Here is a 15,397-nt window from a genome sequence, read left to right on the forward strand (position 1 = left end):
ATTATAACTGTAATTAATGCCGTATTATAAATTATGAAATTGATAATTTATAGCAAGTGAGCACATTTTATATGTTTATGTAGTTTATATATTTGATCATTAATATTCTAAAACGAATTATTTTAAATAGCTTTAATTTTCATTTCTTTTTCACAATCTTATATTTCTTCTTTTACAATTATACCTTAAATTTATTTGATTTAAGTCATTTTTTTAAGTTTTTAGCTAATGTAACTTTTCTAATTTTTAAATTAGTACAATACTAGCAATTTCGATATTTAAATATACATTTTGATAATTAACACTTATATAGATTACTATATTTTTATATGATTCTATAATTTTTTAAAAAAAATTTAGAAAAAAAATTATACTTCTTTAGTTTGCTAAATACTAAGTTTATAATATCTTGTATTAAAATTAAGGTAGGGTATTTATTTGTATAAGAAAATTATGTAGTTAACTTAAACTACATAAACTATACTTTCAAGAATTAAGTCTTTACATATTTATTCTAAATAGTAATTTAGTAGCATATTAAAAATACCTCATGAAGCAAATATTAAAAATAATACTACAATGCAGCATTTTAAGAATTCAAAATACATAGGATATCTTAGTCCAGGAAAAATTAATTCGATATTTAATCGAATAAATCTTAATTTATTCTATTTTAATATTTCCATTTATACAATTTAAAAATTAATGTTCATAGTTTTCTTGCTATTCCTTTTTTATTAATCGAATTTTTGTTTTTATATTATATTAAATATATATTTTAAAATTTATTTTTATAATATTTAGTATTTAGAATAGCATATTTTGAGCTTTACAAATTGCTTGTTTCTTATCTTCTGGAATTACTTCAGAATCATTTACTCTTAAACTTTATTTTTGTAAAAAAAAATCTATTTTAATTAAAAGCTATAGTTTTCATACTTAAGGCTGTAATATTATTATATTATTAAGTAAAGAATAATATAAAACTCATCTAAGAATATATTTATTAATATATGCATTAAAAAATCATTTTTTTTAAAAAAATTTAAATATAATATATAATCAATAAAATATTAAAGTATGAATTGTTAATATTAATAAAAATTATAAACTTTTTATTAAAAAAATATTAAATTAAACTAATTTAATGTATAATATATATATGAAATGCATAATTACTTAATAAAAAAAGAATATGATTATTAATTTATTTAAAAAAAAAACATATTATAATGTTATATATAAATTATAATTTATAAAATTAAAAGCTATTATATTTATACATATATTGTAATATTCAATTAACTCTTAAATTATTAAATATCTAAAAATTATTTATTATCTAAACTAAATCATATTATATGAATTAATATTGTCAATATTAATAATACAGATAAAGCATATGACAATATTTTAATTTGCTAAATAATTTTAATTTACTTTTCTTCTAAAATATCTTTTTCAAAATTATGTGAGTATACTATTTCTTTTTATGATTATGACACTTATTCTGCAGCACCTTATATATTTTAGTATTTATTCAATCTTTCATTCATATTTTTTTGTTTCAATTTATTTAAAATAAATTATTTTTAAATTTTGAATTTATTTTTTTTTAAATACAAAAAGAAAAAAAGGTTAAGATTAGAAATTTCATATAAATTATTTTAATTTTGTATAAATATTTAATTATTTCCCGTGAATTTTATAAATCTTAATAAGAGAAAAAATATTTATATATTTTAATTTATTTATTTATTTTATAAAATTTTATTCAAATATAATACATATTTTTTATTAACATAGAAATTATTAAATATAATAACAATGTTCATAAATAAAGTAATTATTTAGAAAAATAAAAATTATATTATATTTAACCTAATATATTATAAGTTATCACTAATTATTAAATATTTTTTTATTTATTTTATAAAATATTATTAAATTATTAAAAAATGGATAATATTTTATAAAAATTATTATAACTAAAATATTATAAATATATTATTTAACATATATAATAAAAAATGTTTAATTTATATAATTAAAAATAAATTAATATTAAATATAATGCAAACTTTTTATATACTTGTAAAAAAAAAAAAAAAGAAAAATTGTTCTTCAATATTGAAGAAATATTTTAAAATTCGTAATTCTTAAAAAAATAAATTATTTCTAGTTATAAATTTATAAAGCAACTTAAAATAATACTATATATTAATTTTTACTTATTTAATAATACCATTAACTTAAATTAAATTCTAAAAAATATTGAAATTTTTATATTTTTATATTTAATCCACAAATGTATAAAATAATTACGATAAGATTTTGCAAATAAATTCTTAATATCCAAACTCAATAATTTACTTTAAAATAATTACTAACCCCAACTATAGTCTTTGAATGCATTAATATTTTAAATTGATTAGCATATTTAATTTAAAAAAATTATGATTATTTAATCAGAATTTCTCTAAACTATAAAAGATATACTTAATGCAATAATATATAAAATTAATAATATATTTGATCAATTTAATTATAAAAGAAATATATTTTACTTTATTATAAATTTGATTAATTTATTAAAATATTTAAACAAATTTGTTAATATATTTAATTATATTTATATATTGCATTTGATATGCGTTTAGTAAATTTTAAATATTGTATTAATTTATATAATTAACATTTGTTCCGATGTTTTTTTATTTTTTCCGTAGTTTTTTTTAAATATCAATCAATAAAAAAATGAATAAATGTTTTTTATTATATTAAATTTAAAAAAAAATACATAAAAAACTAAAAAATAACAATACAGGTTTATATGAATATCAATATAAATATAAATAAAATTTCTTAAGTACACAAACATATGAAACAAATAAATTTGATTCAATTTAATTAACTTTTTATAAAAAATATTAACTTAGGGAATTTTAAAAAAAAAATTATGAAAAGAAAGAGCTTAATGAATAGATAGATAATATAATATTTTATTTTTAAAAATATAATATTTACTAAGAAAAATATATTTATTTAATCTTAACTTATTTTTTGTAAAGATAAGACTTTTCAAATGCAAGATATGTAAATTTTAAAATATTGATAAATAAGTATATTAAAATATTTTAAATGAATAAAATTAAAATATAGATATATAGTTCTCTCAATAAAAAAAAATTATAATAGAATAATTAATATAAAAAAAAATTAAATAAAATCAATAAATTATAAAAATAAATATAAAAATATTTATAATAAAATAAAAATGATTATTAATAAATAAATACATATATATATATATATTTAAAATTTTAAAAATATTTAAAATAAATAAAATTAATAAGAAAATGATTAAAATTAATATAATAATAATAAAATAAATAAATAAAACAACATAAATATCTTGTTTTTCTTTTAAATATATATAAATTATTTATTTTTTCAGTAATAATGCATTTTTTTTCTTAACTTTTAACTTTATATATAAATATAAATAAATAATTTGACTTAATTATTTTATTTTTAAAGTTACCTTCTTTTGTTTTCTTCAGTATAACTTTTTATTTCTTTTTTTACTAATTCTTCTAAAACTTTAGTGTCTTCGCAAGTGTTTTCACTCTTTTTTTAAAAAATATATATATTTAATAATAATAACTATTTCCAATTTACTTTATAATCTCCTGAATACAAATGTTAATTTGTATTTTATTAAACATTATCTTCAATATTGTACTAAGCGTCATTCCAATCTGCAAATTAAACTCCTTTTTTAAATGCTGACAACTCAGAAATAATTTAAGATTGCTTTTATTATGCATTTTAATTATTTGTATTATTAAAATTTTCTGTACTATATCCTAAAGTATAAAATTGACTTTGTGTTGTAGTAGCAAAATTTTAAGGAAAACATTATTGGCCAGATTAATATTTTAAAGAGCTTGTTTGTTATTATTATTATAGGAATTAACTTGGTTTTTACAATTTAGAAATTGAATGTGAGTTCTTTCTGGGAGTACCTTGATTTGACTTATCAGAATTTTTTTATACTAATATAAATAAATAAATATTATTAAAAAAATATGAAATATTTTTATTTATTACTAGTTTATAATCTTAAGGGGGCTATATAATCTTTTTTTTCATTTATTAATTATATCCATTCTAATGGTAGGGGCTCAGATGCATAGTAATCAGGACATGGTAAATATATCTTAATATTTATTTTAAAATCATAAATAATTATTAGTATATATAATATTTATACGCCGTCTTTTTCTTATAATTTAATATTTTTAACATCAACAAGGCCTGAATTAAACATTCCAATAGTTAACTTTAAATTAGAAAATATTTATATATATTTATTTTATTTTTTTAAATAAAAAAAAATACATTTAATCCCCATTTTAATGTAGGTAAAGCTGGTCCATCAAAAACTTTATAGTATTCTCTTTTTAAAACTTTATCACTTAGAAAGTCTTTTAAGGAAAGTTTTAATGTTCCAATTTTGTTTTATTCACAGTACAAATAAGCAGTTAAATTCTATTTTTTTAAAAAATATATAACAAACAAAAAATATATAATACTGAAGATTCATTAATATAAGTGTTTATTCCTTTTCTTCCATTAGTAAAAAAATAACAAATTCTTATTTTATTTAAAGTTATAGTACATGTATTATCTTTAGGATTTGGATATGAATTTTACAAATCTAATTTATATCTAACTATTTAATCAAAATAGAATACTCAATGTAGTAACTTTTACTATAATCCCTTTCATTAGGAATATCACGCAATTACTATAATAAAATCATAATTCTATATCTATCTAAATACTTTTCAACTTTATTATTTAATTTTGGTTAATTTTATTTAACTATTAATTGAGTATTTGGTGCAATATCTAAAACACAATCTTTTTTTTGTTATTAAAAATAATAATTATATATATAATTAATTACTAAATTCATCTTTAACTTCTTCTATTTATTTTTAAAGATTTCCTAAAATTTAAAAACTTACTCCCCCATAAGCCTATTCTGCTTAATCTAAGCTCACTAGATTGTACTTAGTTTCTTCATTGCATGGAATTCCCAGTATTTTAGCAAAGTTGTATTCATATTGGATAAGTTTCTCAGTTTCAGTGTACAGTTTATAGCATGGATGACAAACTTTATGTTCTTAATACAATAAAGGAGTATCTATGTGTTTTATATCTGAACGTTATAGCCATTAGAAGTTTTTATTTCTATGCTTAATTTTAATTATAAATAAATATATTTCTTTATTAATATTTACCATTAAATGCTTATCTGTTTATATAATCATTTTTAAGGTCATCTTTTAAGTTAATTCGATTTCTGGAAGAATTGTTTCACAGTATTTACATTATTTAACTTTCTAATATTTACTTTTATTCTTTTTTTTTATTTAAAAATTTTTTAGAATAAATAAAAATTTATTTATTTAAAAAAAGTACTTATTTATGAATATTTTCTTGTTATTCAATTGCAATTTCATCTCCGTAATTTAAAATTACTTTTGTATTTATTTCATCAGGAATAGGATGATCAAAAATGAAAGCTTTAACATTAACCTTAAAATATTTTCTTATATATAAAATAAATTTTAAATATTTACCATCCACCAAATTCCGGATTCATCCTTAATAAAATCACAAACAAATTCCTAAAAATTTATATGTAAAGTTAAATACAAATATCTCAATATATTATGAATATAAGGAATAGTTTCATCTACATATTTTCCTTTACAAGTATGAACAATAGTACAAGAGTTCATTACATTTACATTTGTGATATATTTTTAGTACTCAGGAATTTTCTCTTCCGAGTAAAAATCGCATTTATTAGTTATTATCCAAGAATAAGGATTTCTTCCTTTTCTCCAAACTGTTCTACAAATAAATGCTTTAGGTCCATTAGATTTTATAAATTTTTAAATTACAGTGGTTTCTATTTTTTTTTTAGTTTTTTATTTATTTATAAATAAAAATTAACCAGAAAGTTAAAACTAGCTAGCAGTAGCATTTAAAAGTTCTTTTGAACTAACTAATTTTATTGTATTGCCACATATATTAGATTAATCTTTATATTATAACTTATTTTTAAAAAATAATATTTATTATTTATATTTAAAAAATATACTTTCTTTATAAGTGCTACTAATTCATCTGGAGATGAATAATTTGATAATTTTGCCACTACATTTTTTGGATTTAATTAATCTGTACGATATACATATCCATCAGGGGATGAATAAAACCACATTGGTGGTAAATTATTGTCGTTTAAAATTATTGTGTTTGGTATCCATAATTTAAGTCTATTTATATTTGATTGTTTTACTTCATTTTCGGGCATATCAGGTTTTCTGGCTAAGTATTTAAAAAATTAGATAAAGGGCATTAATGTTTAATTCGAATATACATATTTGCGCTCGCTTTCAGGTAAGTTCATATCATAAAATTAAATCTTTTATAATAATTGTTCGTACTTTTTCTTTGCTATTTGTGATTTTTATCTTCTAAGATCTTATGGATCTATGAAATCTAAAAAAGGCTAATTATTTGATTTCTCATATTATGTATTTGTAAGTAAAGTCATTTCCCTATCAGCCTATTTTATAAATCTTATAAATAATATATTTCATTTATTATTATTTTAACCTTAGGAAAAACAGTATTAGGACGCTTAAGTGTATTTTTATTTTAGATCATATTAATTTATTAGAGATTTAAGAGTTATATTTTTTTTTAAATAGAAAAATAATTTAATAACAAATAAATAATATTTAAAATTAAATAAGAATTTTTTTTTTACAAAATATTTTTTTTTTTATTTTTTAGTATTAAAATTTTTAGATTAAATAAAATTTAATATCTAAATATTTTTTTTAAAAAAATAATTAATTTTATGTTTAATATAATAAAAAAAATACTTTATAATTATAATTATAGTTTGAATATTTTATAAAAAAACTTTCCATAAGTTTTTAATATTTTAATATAAATTATTATATTTATAACTTTTATTTATTCTGTATTATTACAGTTATTAAATTATAAGAGATATTTAAATATATTTTTTTATTATTTTTATAAAAAAATTAAATGAAAATAAATAATTAGAAAATTAATAAATTAAAATGTTAATTATCTTAGTTTATCAACCATTGATTTTCATAATATTAGATATTTTAAATATTTTAAAATAATTTTTTAATTAAATTATTAATTTAAAAACTTAGATCCTTTTTTTATATATAAAATTATTAATAATTTACAGTAAAATTAAATTTATAACTTTAATTTAATATAAATATACATGTTTAATTTTAATTATTATAAAAAAATCTAAAATTATTAAATATAGTTATTTAATTTTTATTTTTAACTATAATTATATTTTCATATAATTAAATTATTATTTTCTTAAGCCAATTATATTATATTTTATTGTTAAAAAATACACTTATATAAAAATAAAAATTTAGTTAAATTAAATTATTAATAACACAAAATAATTAAAAATTGAATTATTTTTATAATCTATTTTAATATATTAAGCCTTGAAAAAACCTATTTTTTTGTATATTAAATATTTAAAACTATTTTATCAGAAAATATTAAAAATTAAAAATAGTTTTTTCAACACAGCAGTTTTTTCAATTAATTAAAATATTCATATTTAGTTTTTTAATTTTGATAAAACTGTATTTTTATAATCGGTGAAAAAACAGATATTTTATTTTATTTAATTTTGTTTCTTAAACAAAAATTATAATAATTAATTTAAAAAATAAATTAAAAAATATTAAGTTAAAAATAAACCCAAGAAAATAAAGTAAATTGAATCAAATGAATTTCAACTAAGAAAAAATTTCATTAATTATTAGCTTTTATTTGATAATAATCAATTTATTAGCATTTGTAATGATTTGCATTGATAAATATTTTGCGAAAAACAATATTTTAAGAATAAAAGAGAAAACCTTATTAAATTTAATAAAATATGGTGGATTATGTGGTGCTTAAATAGCAATGAATATTTTCAATCATAAAATCAATAAAAAATCTTTTGTTTATCATGCAATCAGCTTTAAATCATGCTTTTAAAATATTTCTTTAATTTCACTTTATTACTTTGTAAATAATGATTAATTAATGATGCTATTTTGAAATAAGAGAAAAATACAATAATTTAATTAATAAAACAATATAATTAAAAATAAAATAAAATAAACAATAAATTTTTTTTTATTTTTTTATATAATATATAAGTGTATAAATAATTTTTTATTTTAGTAATTTGTAAACAATTTATTATGTTTTAATTACTTTTACTTTTGTTTATATTTTTATTTTAATATATTTAATGAAAAAAAAAAAATCTCGATTTTCTTTTTTTAAAAATTTTGTAAAATAATAAAATTTTTAAAATATGAATATATTTAATTTATGATAATAAGGTATTAAAATTTTATCTCATAAGAAACCTAAAAAGAGCTAAATATATTTTTATAATAATTTAAAATTCTTATTTTATAAATATTTAAGATATATAAATAATAAATAATTAAAAATTTTAAATAAAACTAAAATTAAAAATAAATATAAAAAAAAAAATTATATAAAAAAATAATATAAATATTATAATAAATAATATTTAAATAAAACATTTGTTTAAAAAGCCATTATACAATACTAATATTTATGACATTAATAAATATTAATGAATATGATATTTATATTTAGAAAATTATTTTTAAAAATATTAAATATTATTTATATTAATTATAAAACATTCTTAAATTTTATTTAAATATAAAAAAGAACAAAAAATTGCCTATATAAAAATGATGTTCAACAGTTTTTTCAATTTATAAATGCTTAATTAATAGTTGATTTAATCAAGCTAAATTTTCAAAAGTTAATTAAATAACTCCTTTATTTTAGGAGGTCTCAATTTAAACAACAGCATTAATAATTTTTCTTTATAAAAAAAATTTTCATTTAATAAAAATTGCGAATTAGTCCTCAACAATAGCTTTAACAATAATAACCAATTACTTAGTTATAATTTGGATAATCATAATATTAGTCAAGAAGATTAAAAAATATAATAAGAACAATAAAATTTACTTTAGTTAAGTTAAACAAATAGTGTTGTATTATAATTAAATCATGAAAATGATAATAATGAATAATATATAAATAGTTAAGTGTAAAATATTAATAATTAAAAAATATTTTTAAATTTAGATAATTTAATTGATAGGCCTGCTGATACGAAAAGCGAATTTGGTAAAAATAACAATAATTCTATTTATGATGATTAATCTGAAGATAATCATTATACAGTGAAGAAAAAAAAATATATATTAAAAGAAAAAATCGTGCATAGATAAAAATGCTCTTAACCGGGTCAATATAGATAGAGTAAACATAAAAATGTATTTAAAAATTTCGGAAATGCTTTGAAAAGATTTATTTTATATAATTAACATTTTTAAAATTTATTGAATAAATTATTGGGATTAAATGACAAAAAATAATTTGAAATTTGGCTTTCCGAAGAAATAGTTTTATAAAGAAAAAAAGACTTCTAAATTGGATGGACTACTTTTTTAAATGATAAACTAGTAATTAAAAAATTTAAAGATGTTTTTAGATAATTAAGTGTAGATTTTTTTGAAAATTTCGCTTTTATTTATCTTATGAATTCCACGAAAATTAGTAATATTGAAATTCACATCAGATCAATTCATACATATTTGCAAGCAATTAACAATACTTAAATATTAGATAAATTTAAACCTATTTGAACGTTATTTAAAATAATAATAAAAATGAAATAATTTTTTGTATTATTTAAATAAAAACTACATATTTTTATTTTTAATAATTTATAAATTAAATATTTTTCTTATTATAACTTATATTATCTTTTTACTATATATTTTATAATATAGATTTATTTCATGAACATTTTCAATAAAATATTATATCTAATCATACAAGAAAAAAAAAAAATATTTTAATTTTTAAATACAAATTTAAATATAATATATTTTATCATAAAAAAATGCATAAATTAAATTATAATTCTTGTTATTATTTAAAACTTTTTATAAAATAAATCAATAAATTATAAAACTTATTAGAGGAATATGATTAAAAAAAAAATGAGTTAAAAACATTTTTTATATATAATAAAGCAATTGTTTTAAAAAACATTAAATATACTAATATTATATAATTTTCTATTTAAATATTTTGAAACTGATAAAATAAATTAAATAAAAAAATTAAACAATATCAAAATATATATACGGTAAAATTTTCTATTTTCTTAAAAAATATACACTATAGATTAACTAGAAATTTATTTAAATTTTATATTTTTGTGTAATTATAGAAGATAATATATTAAAGATTTTTTAATGTTGTATATATAATATAATTTTAATATTATAGAAAAAAAAAATGGAAAATATGTTTTTATAAGGAAAGTAAAGAATATTATTGAATTTAGTAAAAAAAAAACATTAAACATAAATATATTAAAAAATAAAAAATATATATACTTAAGAAAATTTTTATACATTATGTTAGTAAAATAAAATATATAAATATATATATATATATATATATAAATATATATATATAAAAATATTTTTATATAAATATATATATATTTATTACTTATTATTTTAATATTAAAATAATTAATATTTTTTAATTTTTAATATATTTTGTTTCTTATTATTTAAAATTATAAAAATATAAATTTAATCAATATTCATATTTAATTTATATAATAAACGTATTTAATTGCTATTAATAATAAAACAATAACATATAAATATTTATTAATTACATAATAAAAAGAAATATAAAATATATCATTATTGTATTAAACTTTTTAATTCATCTTTATGATAATCTAATAACTGCTACTAAATTACTTCATTATCCTTATTTAAAATTAAATTATCCTTATCTAATTGGAAAACTTAATAAGCCAATTAATAATTATATAACCAACAAAAGTTAATCCATTAAACATGTACTAAAGGAATTTCATTTTTAACTGCTTTATTTAACTTTTCTGTTTTTACTTTACCTCCTACTATTAAAAAATCTATATCATTTTTATCTTCAAATTTTTCTTAAACTATACCTCCCATTTAAACTAATTTTTCACAAAATTCATTTTATTCAATTTTTTATTGTTTTTTTAGAACACTAGTAATCGCAACTTTTACTCCTTTTAGAATATTTCCTTTATATTATTTATAAGTATTTCTTATATCTCTTTCATTTTATTCCTAGTTGTAATAATTTTCTTTTAATTTTATTAATACAGGAGCTACAAAAATCAAAAAAATATCTAAATCCTGATGAATAGAAGGCTTAAAGGAATAATTTGTGTATTTTTGTTTGTTTTCTTCAGAATAAAATAATTTATATAGATAATTTTGAAAATTATAATTTTATTAAGGAACATCTTCATTAATTTTCATTTCTGATAAAATTAAAGATTCTTCCAATATTGTTTTAGGACCCTATCCTACATTTGCTTCATTTTATTCTTCCTCTTTTTAGTGATTATTATTATTAGCTTTTTTAAGTGCCCTAAATTTTCCTTTCCAATAATTATTATATTCTTTAATGCATTTATAAACTGTATAATTCCAAGGGCTTTCGCTCCAATAAAAATAAGGGTAAGTATTCACTAAACTACTAATATTTTTTTCCCACACATCACTTCTATCATCCAATATGAGCATAATTTTATCTGAATTAGGCAATATTTATGATAGATTTTTATTTTTATCGATAAACTTTTCTCTAGAAATAATTCTATCATTATTAAAAGCATTCGGATAATTTTAAAGTAAAGAAGAAAATTTGTTCTTCATATATTTGCATAAACTTTCCGCGTAGTCCAATGTGGCCATTGTAAAAATATAAATTTCATAATGAGGAAGAATTAAATTAAGAAATTATTCCATATAATTCCTTATTTTAACCAAATAAATATCCTATGTATTATTAGGATTATTTATAAAAAAATTATAAATATCTTCTTTTATTTAATATTCAGTGTCTTTTAGAACAATCAAAGAATGCAAAATAGTATTATCTAAATCTAAAACAAGAATAAGTTTTTTATTTTCATGTAATTATGTATGCTGCTTATTTGTTTAATACTCTGCATATTCTTTTCCTAAACGAAGTTATTTTTCGGTTTTATCGAATCCAAAATAGGCCAAATTTTTATGATCTGAAATAATTTCCTAACAAAATAAACACATATGTTTTTAATCGATTTTTTAATGTGTACAAATTATTTTCTAATATTTGATAATCCAAGAATTTTCTTTATTATAATTATAATTAATTTCCTTTATTTTTATCGAAAAAGGAAGATAAAACTCAAAAATAACTTAATTTTCATCTTCATTACTATTTGAATCACTATAATCTGAATCTAATGTATATTCTCCTTTGAAAAGAATTCTCTATTTGCTCACAATCTCATTTATTTTTACCAATGTAAAGTCTGTTATAGTTATTTCTTATCGAAAATTTATTTATTAAAAACATTTTAAATCTGATAACTTGTGTGTAATTATTCCTTCTTTTTCATCACTGTATACCCATATTACTTATCCGCATAATTTACAATGCTTTATTATATTTTCTAGGTCTTCGTTATTTATTTAATGGTCACATTTGTATATATGACATAACTCTATAGAATGTTATTAATTTATAGGAATATTATTGTTTCTGATATTTTATATAAAACCCTCCATTGGACTTGTTAAATCAATTTAATTATTTTCTAATATTATAGTGCCGATTAATTCATTTTGTTTTACAAATTGGTTTTCTTTGGCTGTTATTATATAATCTTTTAATATTTGATTAGAATTATTACGAATTTTTAATGTGTGCTTTAATATATTTTATTGGTCTTTTATTAATTGACTTATTTATGACATTTTATATTATATTAAATTTTTTATATATGCACTTATTATTTTATATATTTACTTTTCTTAAAAATTACTATAATTTTATTTATATTAGTAAAAAAAAAATTAATAAAATAAATAAAAAAATATAGTATTTCAAAAAAAAAATGAAATGCATATAAGAAATATAATATTATTATATTTAAAATAAATAATATATATATTTATTTATAATATAGAATATAAATAGAAAAAAATATAAATAATTATTAATTTTATTTATTTTAAAATAAAAAATATTAAAATTATGTGTTATTGTGTTATTTATATATCTATTATATCTTACCAACATTTTAAATAAATTAATTTTGATATTAAAATTAATTCAAAAATTTTTACCTAGTTATAATTATTAAAATATATATATTTTAAAAAAATAATTTAATTTAATATAAAAGTTAATATTAAGATTTATATTTTTTAATAATATCATATTTTCAAATTATTTTTTAATATTTATTTTTGTTAATTTATAAATAATATAAATTAATATTATTATTTTTTGAAAAATATTATATACTTTATTCGTGTAATTTCATAAAAAAATTAGTAAAAATCATAATTTTAAATTTATTTATTCACAATAGCTAAATTTTGAAAATAAATGTTTTTCGTAAATAATAGAGAATTGATAATATTTTTATACATAAATGAAAAATTTATAATTAATATAATAAAGTAAAATTTAGAACTTATTATTCTTTATATTCCTATAAATAAATTTGAATAAATTTAATTTTTTTTTAATGAAACAATATAGTAAAAAAAAGTGAAATATTTACAATAAAAAAAATTAAAATTAATCAATATATAATTTTAAATACATGTATATATAAATATTATTTATATATATATCTAATTGATAAAATTTTCTATTTTAATTATTATTTATGATTATTTTAGCATTAATTCATTAATAAGTGATGCATCAATATTCCTTAGCATATTTTGTACATTTATTTTTAATATTGTATTTTTATTTAAAACTATTATCTTTTAATTTTTTTTCTGTAAAATATCATACATATTAATTTTTTTTTAAAAAATAATATTTAATTAAAATGCTGTTTTAATATTTTATTAAAATTTTATTTTATTTATTAATAAAAAATCATTAAAAATGACAGACATTACTTTTTATATAAACGAATATATAAATAATCCTTTTTAAGATTTTGTATATGAAAATTTAGATAAAAATAAAGTTTATTTAGATGAACAGTTTCCCCCAAACAATGTATCATTAGGACAAAAAATAGTGAAAAAATTTTAAGACATAACATGGCTGAAAGCCGAAGAAATAGCTTAAAAATATACAATATTTGATTCTAATTAAGATTAAATAGTAATATAAGGATATATAGGAGATTGCTATTTAATTAACCCTGCTTCATTATTAGGAATGATAAATAAAAACCTAATAGGGCGATTATTTACAATAAAAGAAGTAAATAAAATGGGATATTACAGTGTTTGGCTATTTATAGATGGAAAATGGACTTACATTACAATTGATAGTAATTTTCCGTTTTCTTAAAATAAAAAATTCCTTATTTCTGCAATATAGTTTAGCCAAATTAAATATGGCCAATGATAATAGAAAAAGCCTGGGCAAAGTTATATTAATAATATAGTAGTTTATGGGGTGGAAATACTGCTTATGGACTTCGGGCAGTTACCGGATGTCCAACAAAATGCTATAAATTAAAAAAATATGTAGATGATCCGAGAAAAGTAGAATTTTTTTCATAATAATATTAATTTAATTTTTATGTAGAAAAAAAATTTATTTGATAAAATTAGTAGACATTTTGAGAAAAATCATTTGGTTTCTATTACTACTGGACATTTAGAAAAATACGGCAAGCAAATTTTGACTTAAGGACATTCTTATGCATTAATAGGGGAAAAATAAGAAAAATTTATTTTAAGAGATCCAAGGGGAGGTCTAAATAAAATTAATGCAGAATATGTAGAAATAGAAAAAATTTAACTTATTTATTTATTTAAAAATATTATTGTAAGTATTATTAATGAAAATTATGTTTTTTCTTAATATAAATGTTTTTTTAATTTTCAAGAATAATTAATTAAAATTAAATTGAATTAAAAAATATCATTTTATTTGAGTTTTTATTAATAAAATAGACAATTTATTTAATAAAAAAAATTTTTGTTAAAAATTTTGATATTAAAAGTTAAAAATGAGAAAATTAAAATTTTGGAAAAAAAGTAAGGGTCAAAAAAAGTTTATGATATTCATTTATAACTAAAAGAGGGCGAATATTTTATTTATTTGAAAATTTTGGAAAATT

General features: G+C 15.8%; 3 protein-coding genes across 3 annotated transcripts in view, besides 21 other annotated features; 1 reads left to right on the top strand and 2 right to left on the bottom strand. All coding sequences in view use genetic code 6, as the record gives it.

The window, feature by feature from the left end:
• Nucleotides 1-168, bottom strand: part of IMG5_069910 (hypothetical protein) — a gene marked incomplete at its 3' end in the record, with an annotated part of 847 nt that extends 679 nt beyond the window's left edge. The window contains exon 1 of the mRNA XM_004036756.1: nt 1-168. This exon is cut by the window's left edge and continues 59 nt beyond it. Coding sequence (XP_004036804.1) covers nt 1-66 — 66 coding nt within the window. The 5' untranslated portion in view covers nt 67-168.
• Nucleotides 169-305: 137 nt separating this feature from the next.
• Nucleotides 306-346: a microsatellite.
• Nucleotides 347-1,183: 837 nt separating this feature from the next.
• Nucleotides 1,184-1,239: a microsatellite.
• A 71-nt stretch (nt 1,240-1,310) lies between these two features.
• Nucleotides 1,311-1,347: a microsatellite.
• Nucleotides 1,348-1,965: 618 nt separating this feature from the next.
• Nucleotides 1,966-2,022: a microsatellite.
• Nucleotides 2,011-2,055: a microsatellite.
• A 512-nt stretch (nt 2,056-2,567) lies between these two features.
• Nucleotides 2,568-2,636: a microsatellite.
• Nucleotides 2,637-2,696: 60 nt separating this feature from the next.
• Nucleotides 2,697-2,736: a microsatellite.
• Nucleotides 2,737-3,178: 442 nt separating this feature from the next.
• Nucleotides 3,179-3,256: a microsatellite.
• Nucleotides 3,179-3,279: a microsatellite.
• Nucleotides 3,232-3,260: a microsatellite.
• Nucleotides 3,245-3,294: a microsatellite.
• Nucleotides 3,245-3,296: a microsatellite.
• Nucleotides 3,297-3,333: 37 nt separating this feature from the next.
• Nucleotides 3,334-3,390: a microsatellite.
• A 154-nt stretch (nt 3,391-3,544) lies between these two features.
• On the bottom strand, nt 3,545-6,442 carry IMG5_069920 (lmbr1-like conserved region family protein, putative; the record flags this gene model as incomplete). The annotated part of the gene is made up of 11 exons (XM_004036757.1): nt 3,545-3,630; nt 3,682-4,058; nt 4,114-4,222; nt 4,277-4,345; nt 4,405-4,554; nt 5,037-5,267; nt 5,313-5,432; nt 5,494-5,610; nt 5,655-5,989; nt 6,035-6,134; nt 6,182-6,442. Coding segments are annotated over 11 exons (1,955 nt in total), but the record flags the coding sequence as incomplete, so codon positions are not given.
• Nucleotides 6,312-6,341: a microsatellite.
• Nucleotides 6,443-8,223: 1,781 nt separating the features above from the next.
• Nucleotides 8,224-8,277: a microsatellite.
• A 345-nt stretch (nt 8,278-8,622) lies between these two features.
• Nucleotides 8,623-8,697: a microsatellite.
• Nucleotides 8,639-8,683: a microsatellite.
• A 1,962-nt stretch (nt 8,698-10,659) lies between the features above and the next one.
• Nucleotides 10,660-10,733: a microsatellite.
• A 2,472-nt stretch (nt 10,734-13,205) lies between these two features.
• Nucleotides 13,206-13,249: a microsatellite.
• Nucleotides 13,207-13,267: a microsatellite.
• An 861-nt stretch (nt 13,268-14,128) lies between these two features.
• Nucleotides 14,129-14,178: a microsatellite.
• A 150-nt stretch (nt 14,179-14,328) lies between these two features.
• On the top strand, nt 14,329-14,897 carry IMG5_069930 (hypothetical protein; the record flags this gene model as incomplete). The annotated part of the gene is made up of 3 exons (XM_004036758.1): nt 14,329-14,599; nt 14,650-14,816; nt 14,886-14,897. Exons 1-3 carry the CDS (start codon nt 14,485-14,487, stop codon nt 14,895-14,897), a joined length of 294 nt encoding a protein of 97 aa, XP_004036806.1. The 5' UTR covers nt 14,329-14,484.
• Between the last annotated feature and the right edge of the window lie 500 nt (nt 14,898-15,397).

Source organism: Ichthyophthirius multifiliis (assembly GCF_000220395.1).
Source record: "Ichthyophthirius multifiliis unplaced genomic scaffold scaff_1120509250382, whole genome shotgun sequence".
Classification (NCBI taxonomy): Eukaryota; Ciliophora; class Oligohymenophorea; order Hymenostomatida; genus Ichthyophthirius; species Ichthyophthirius multifiliis.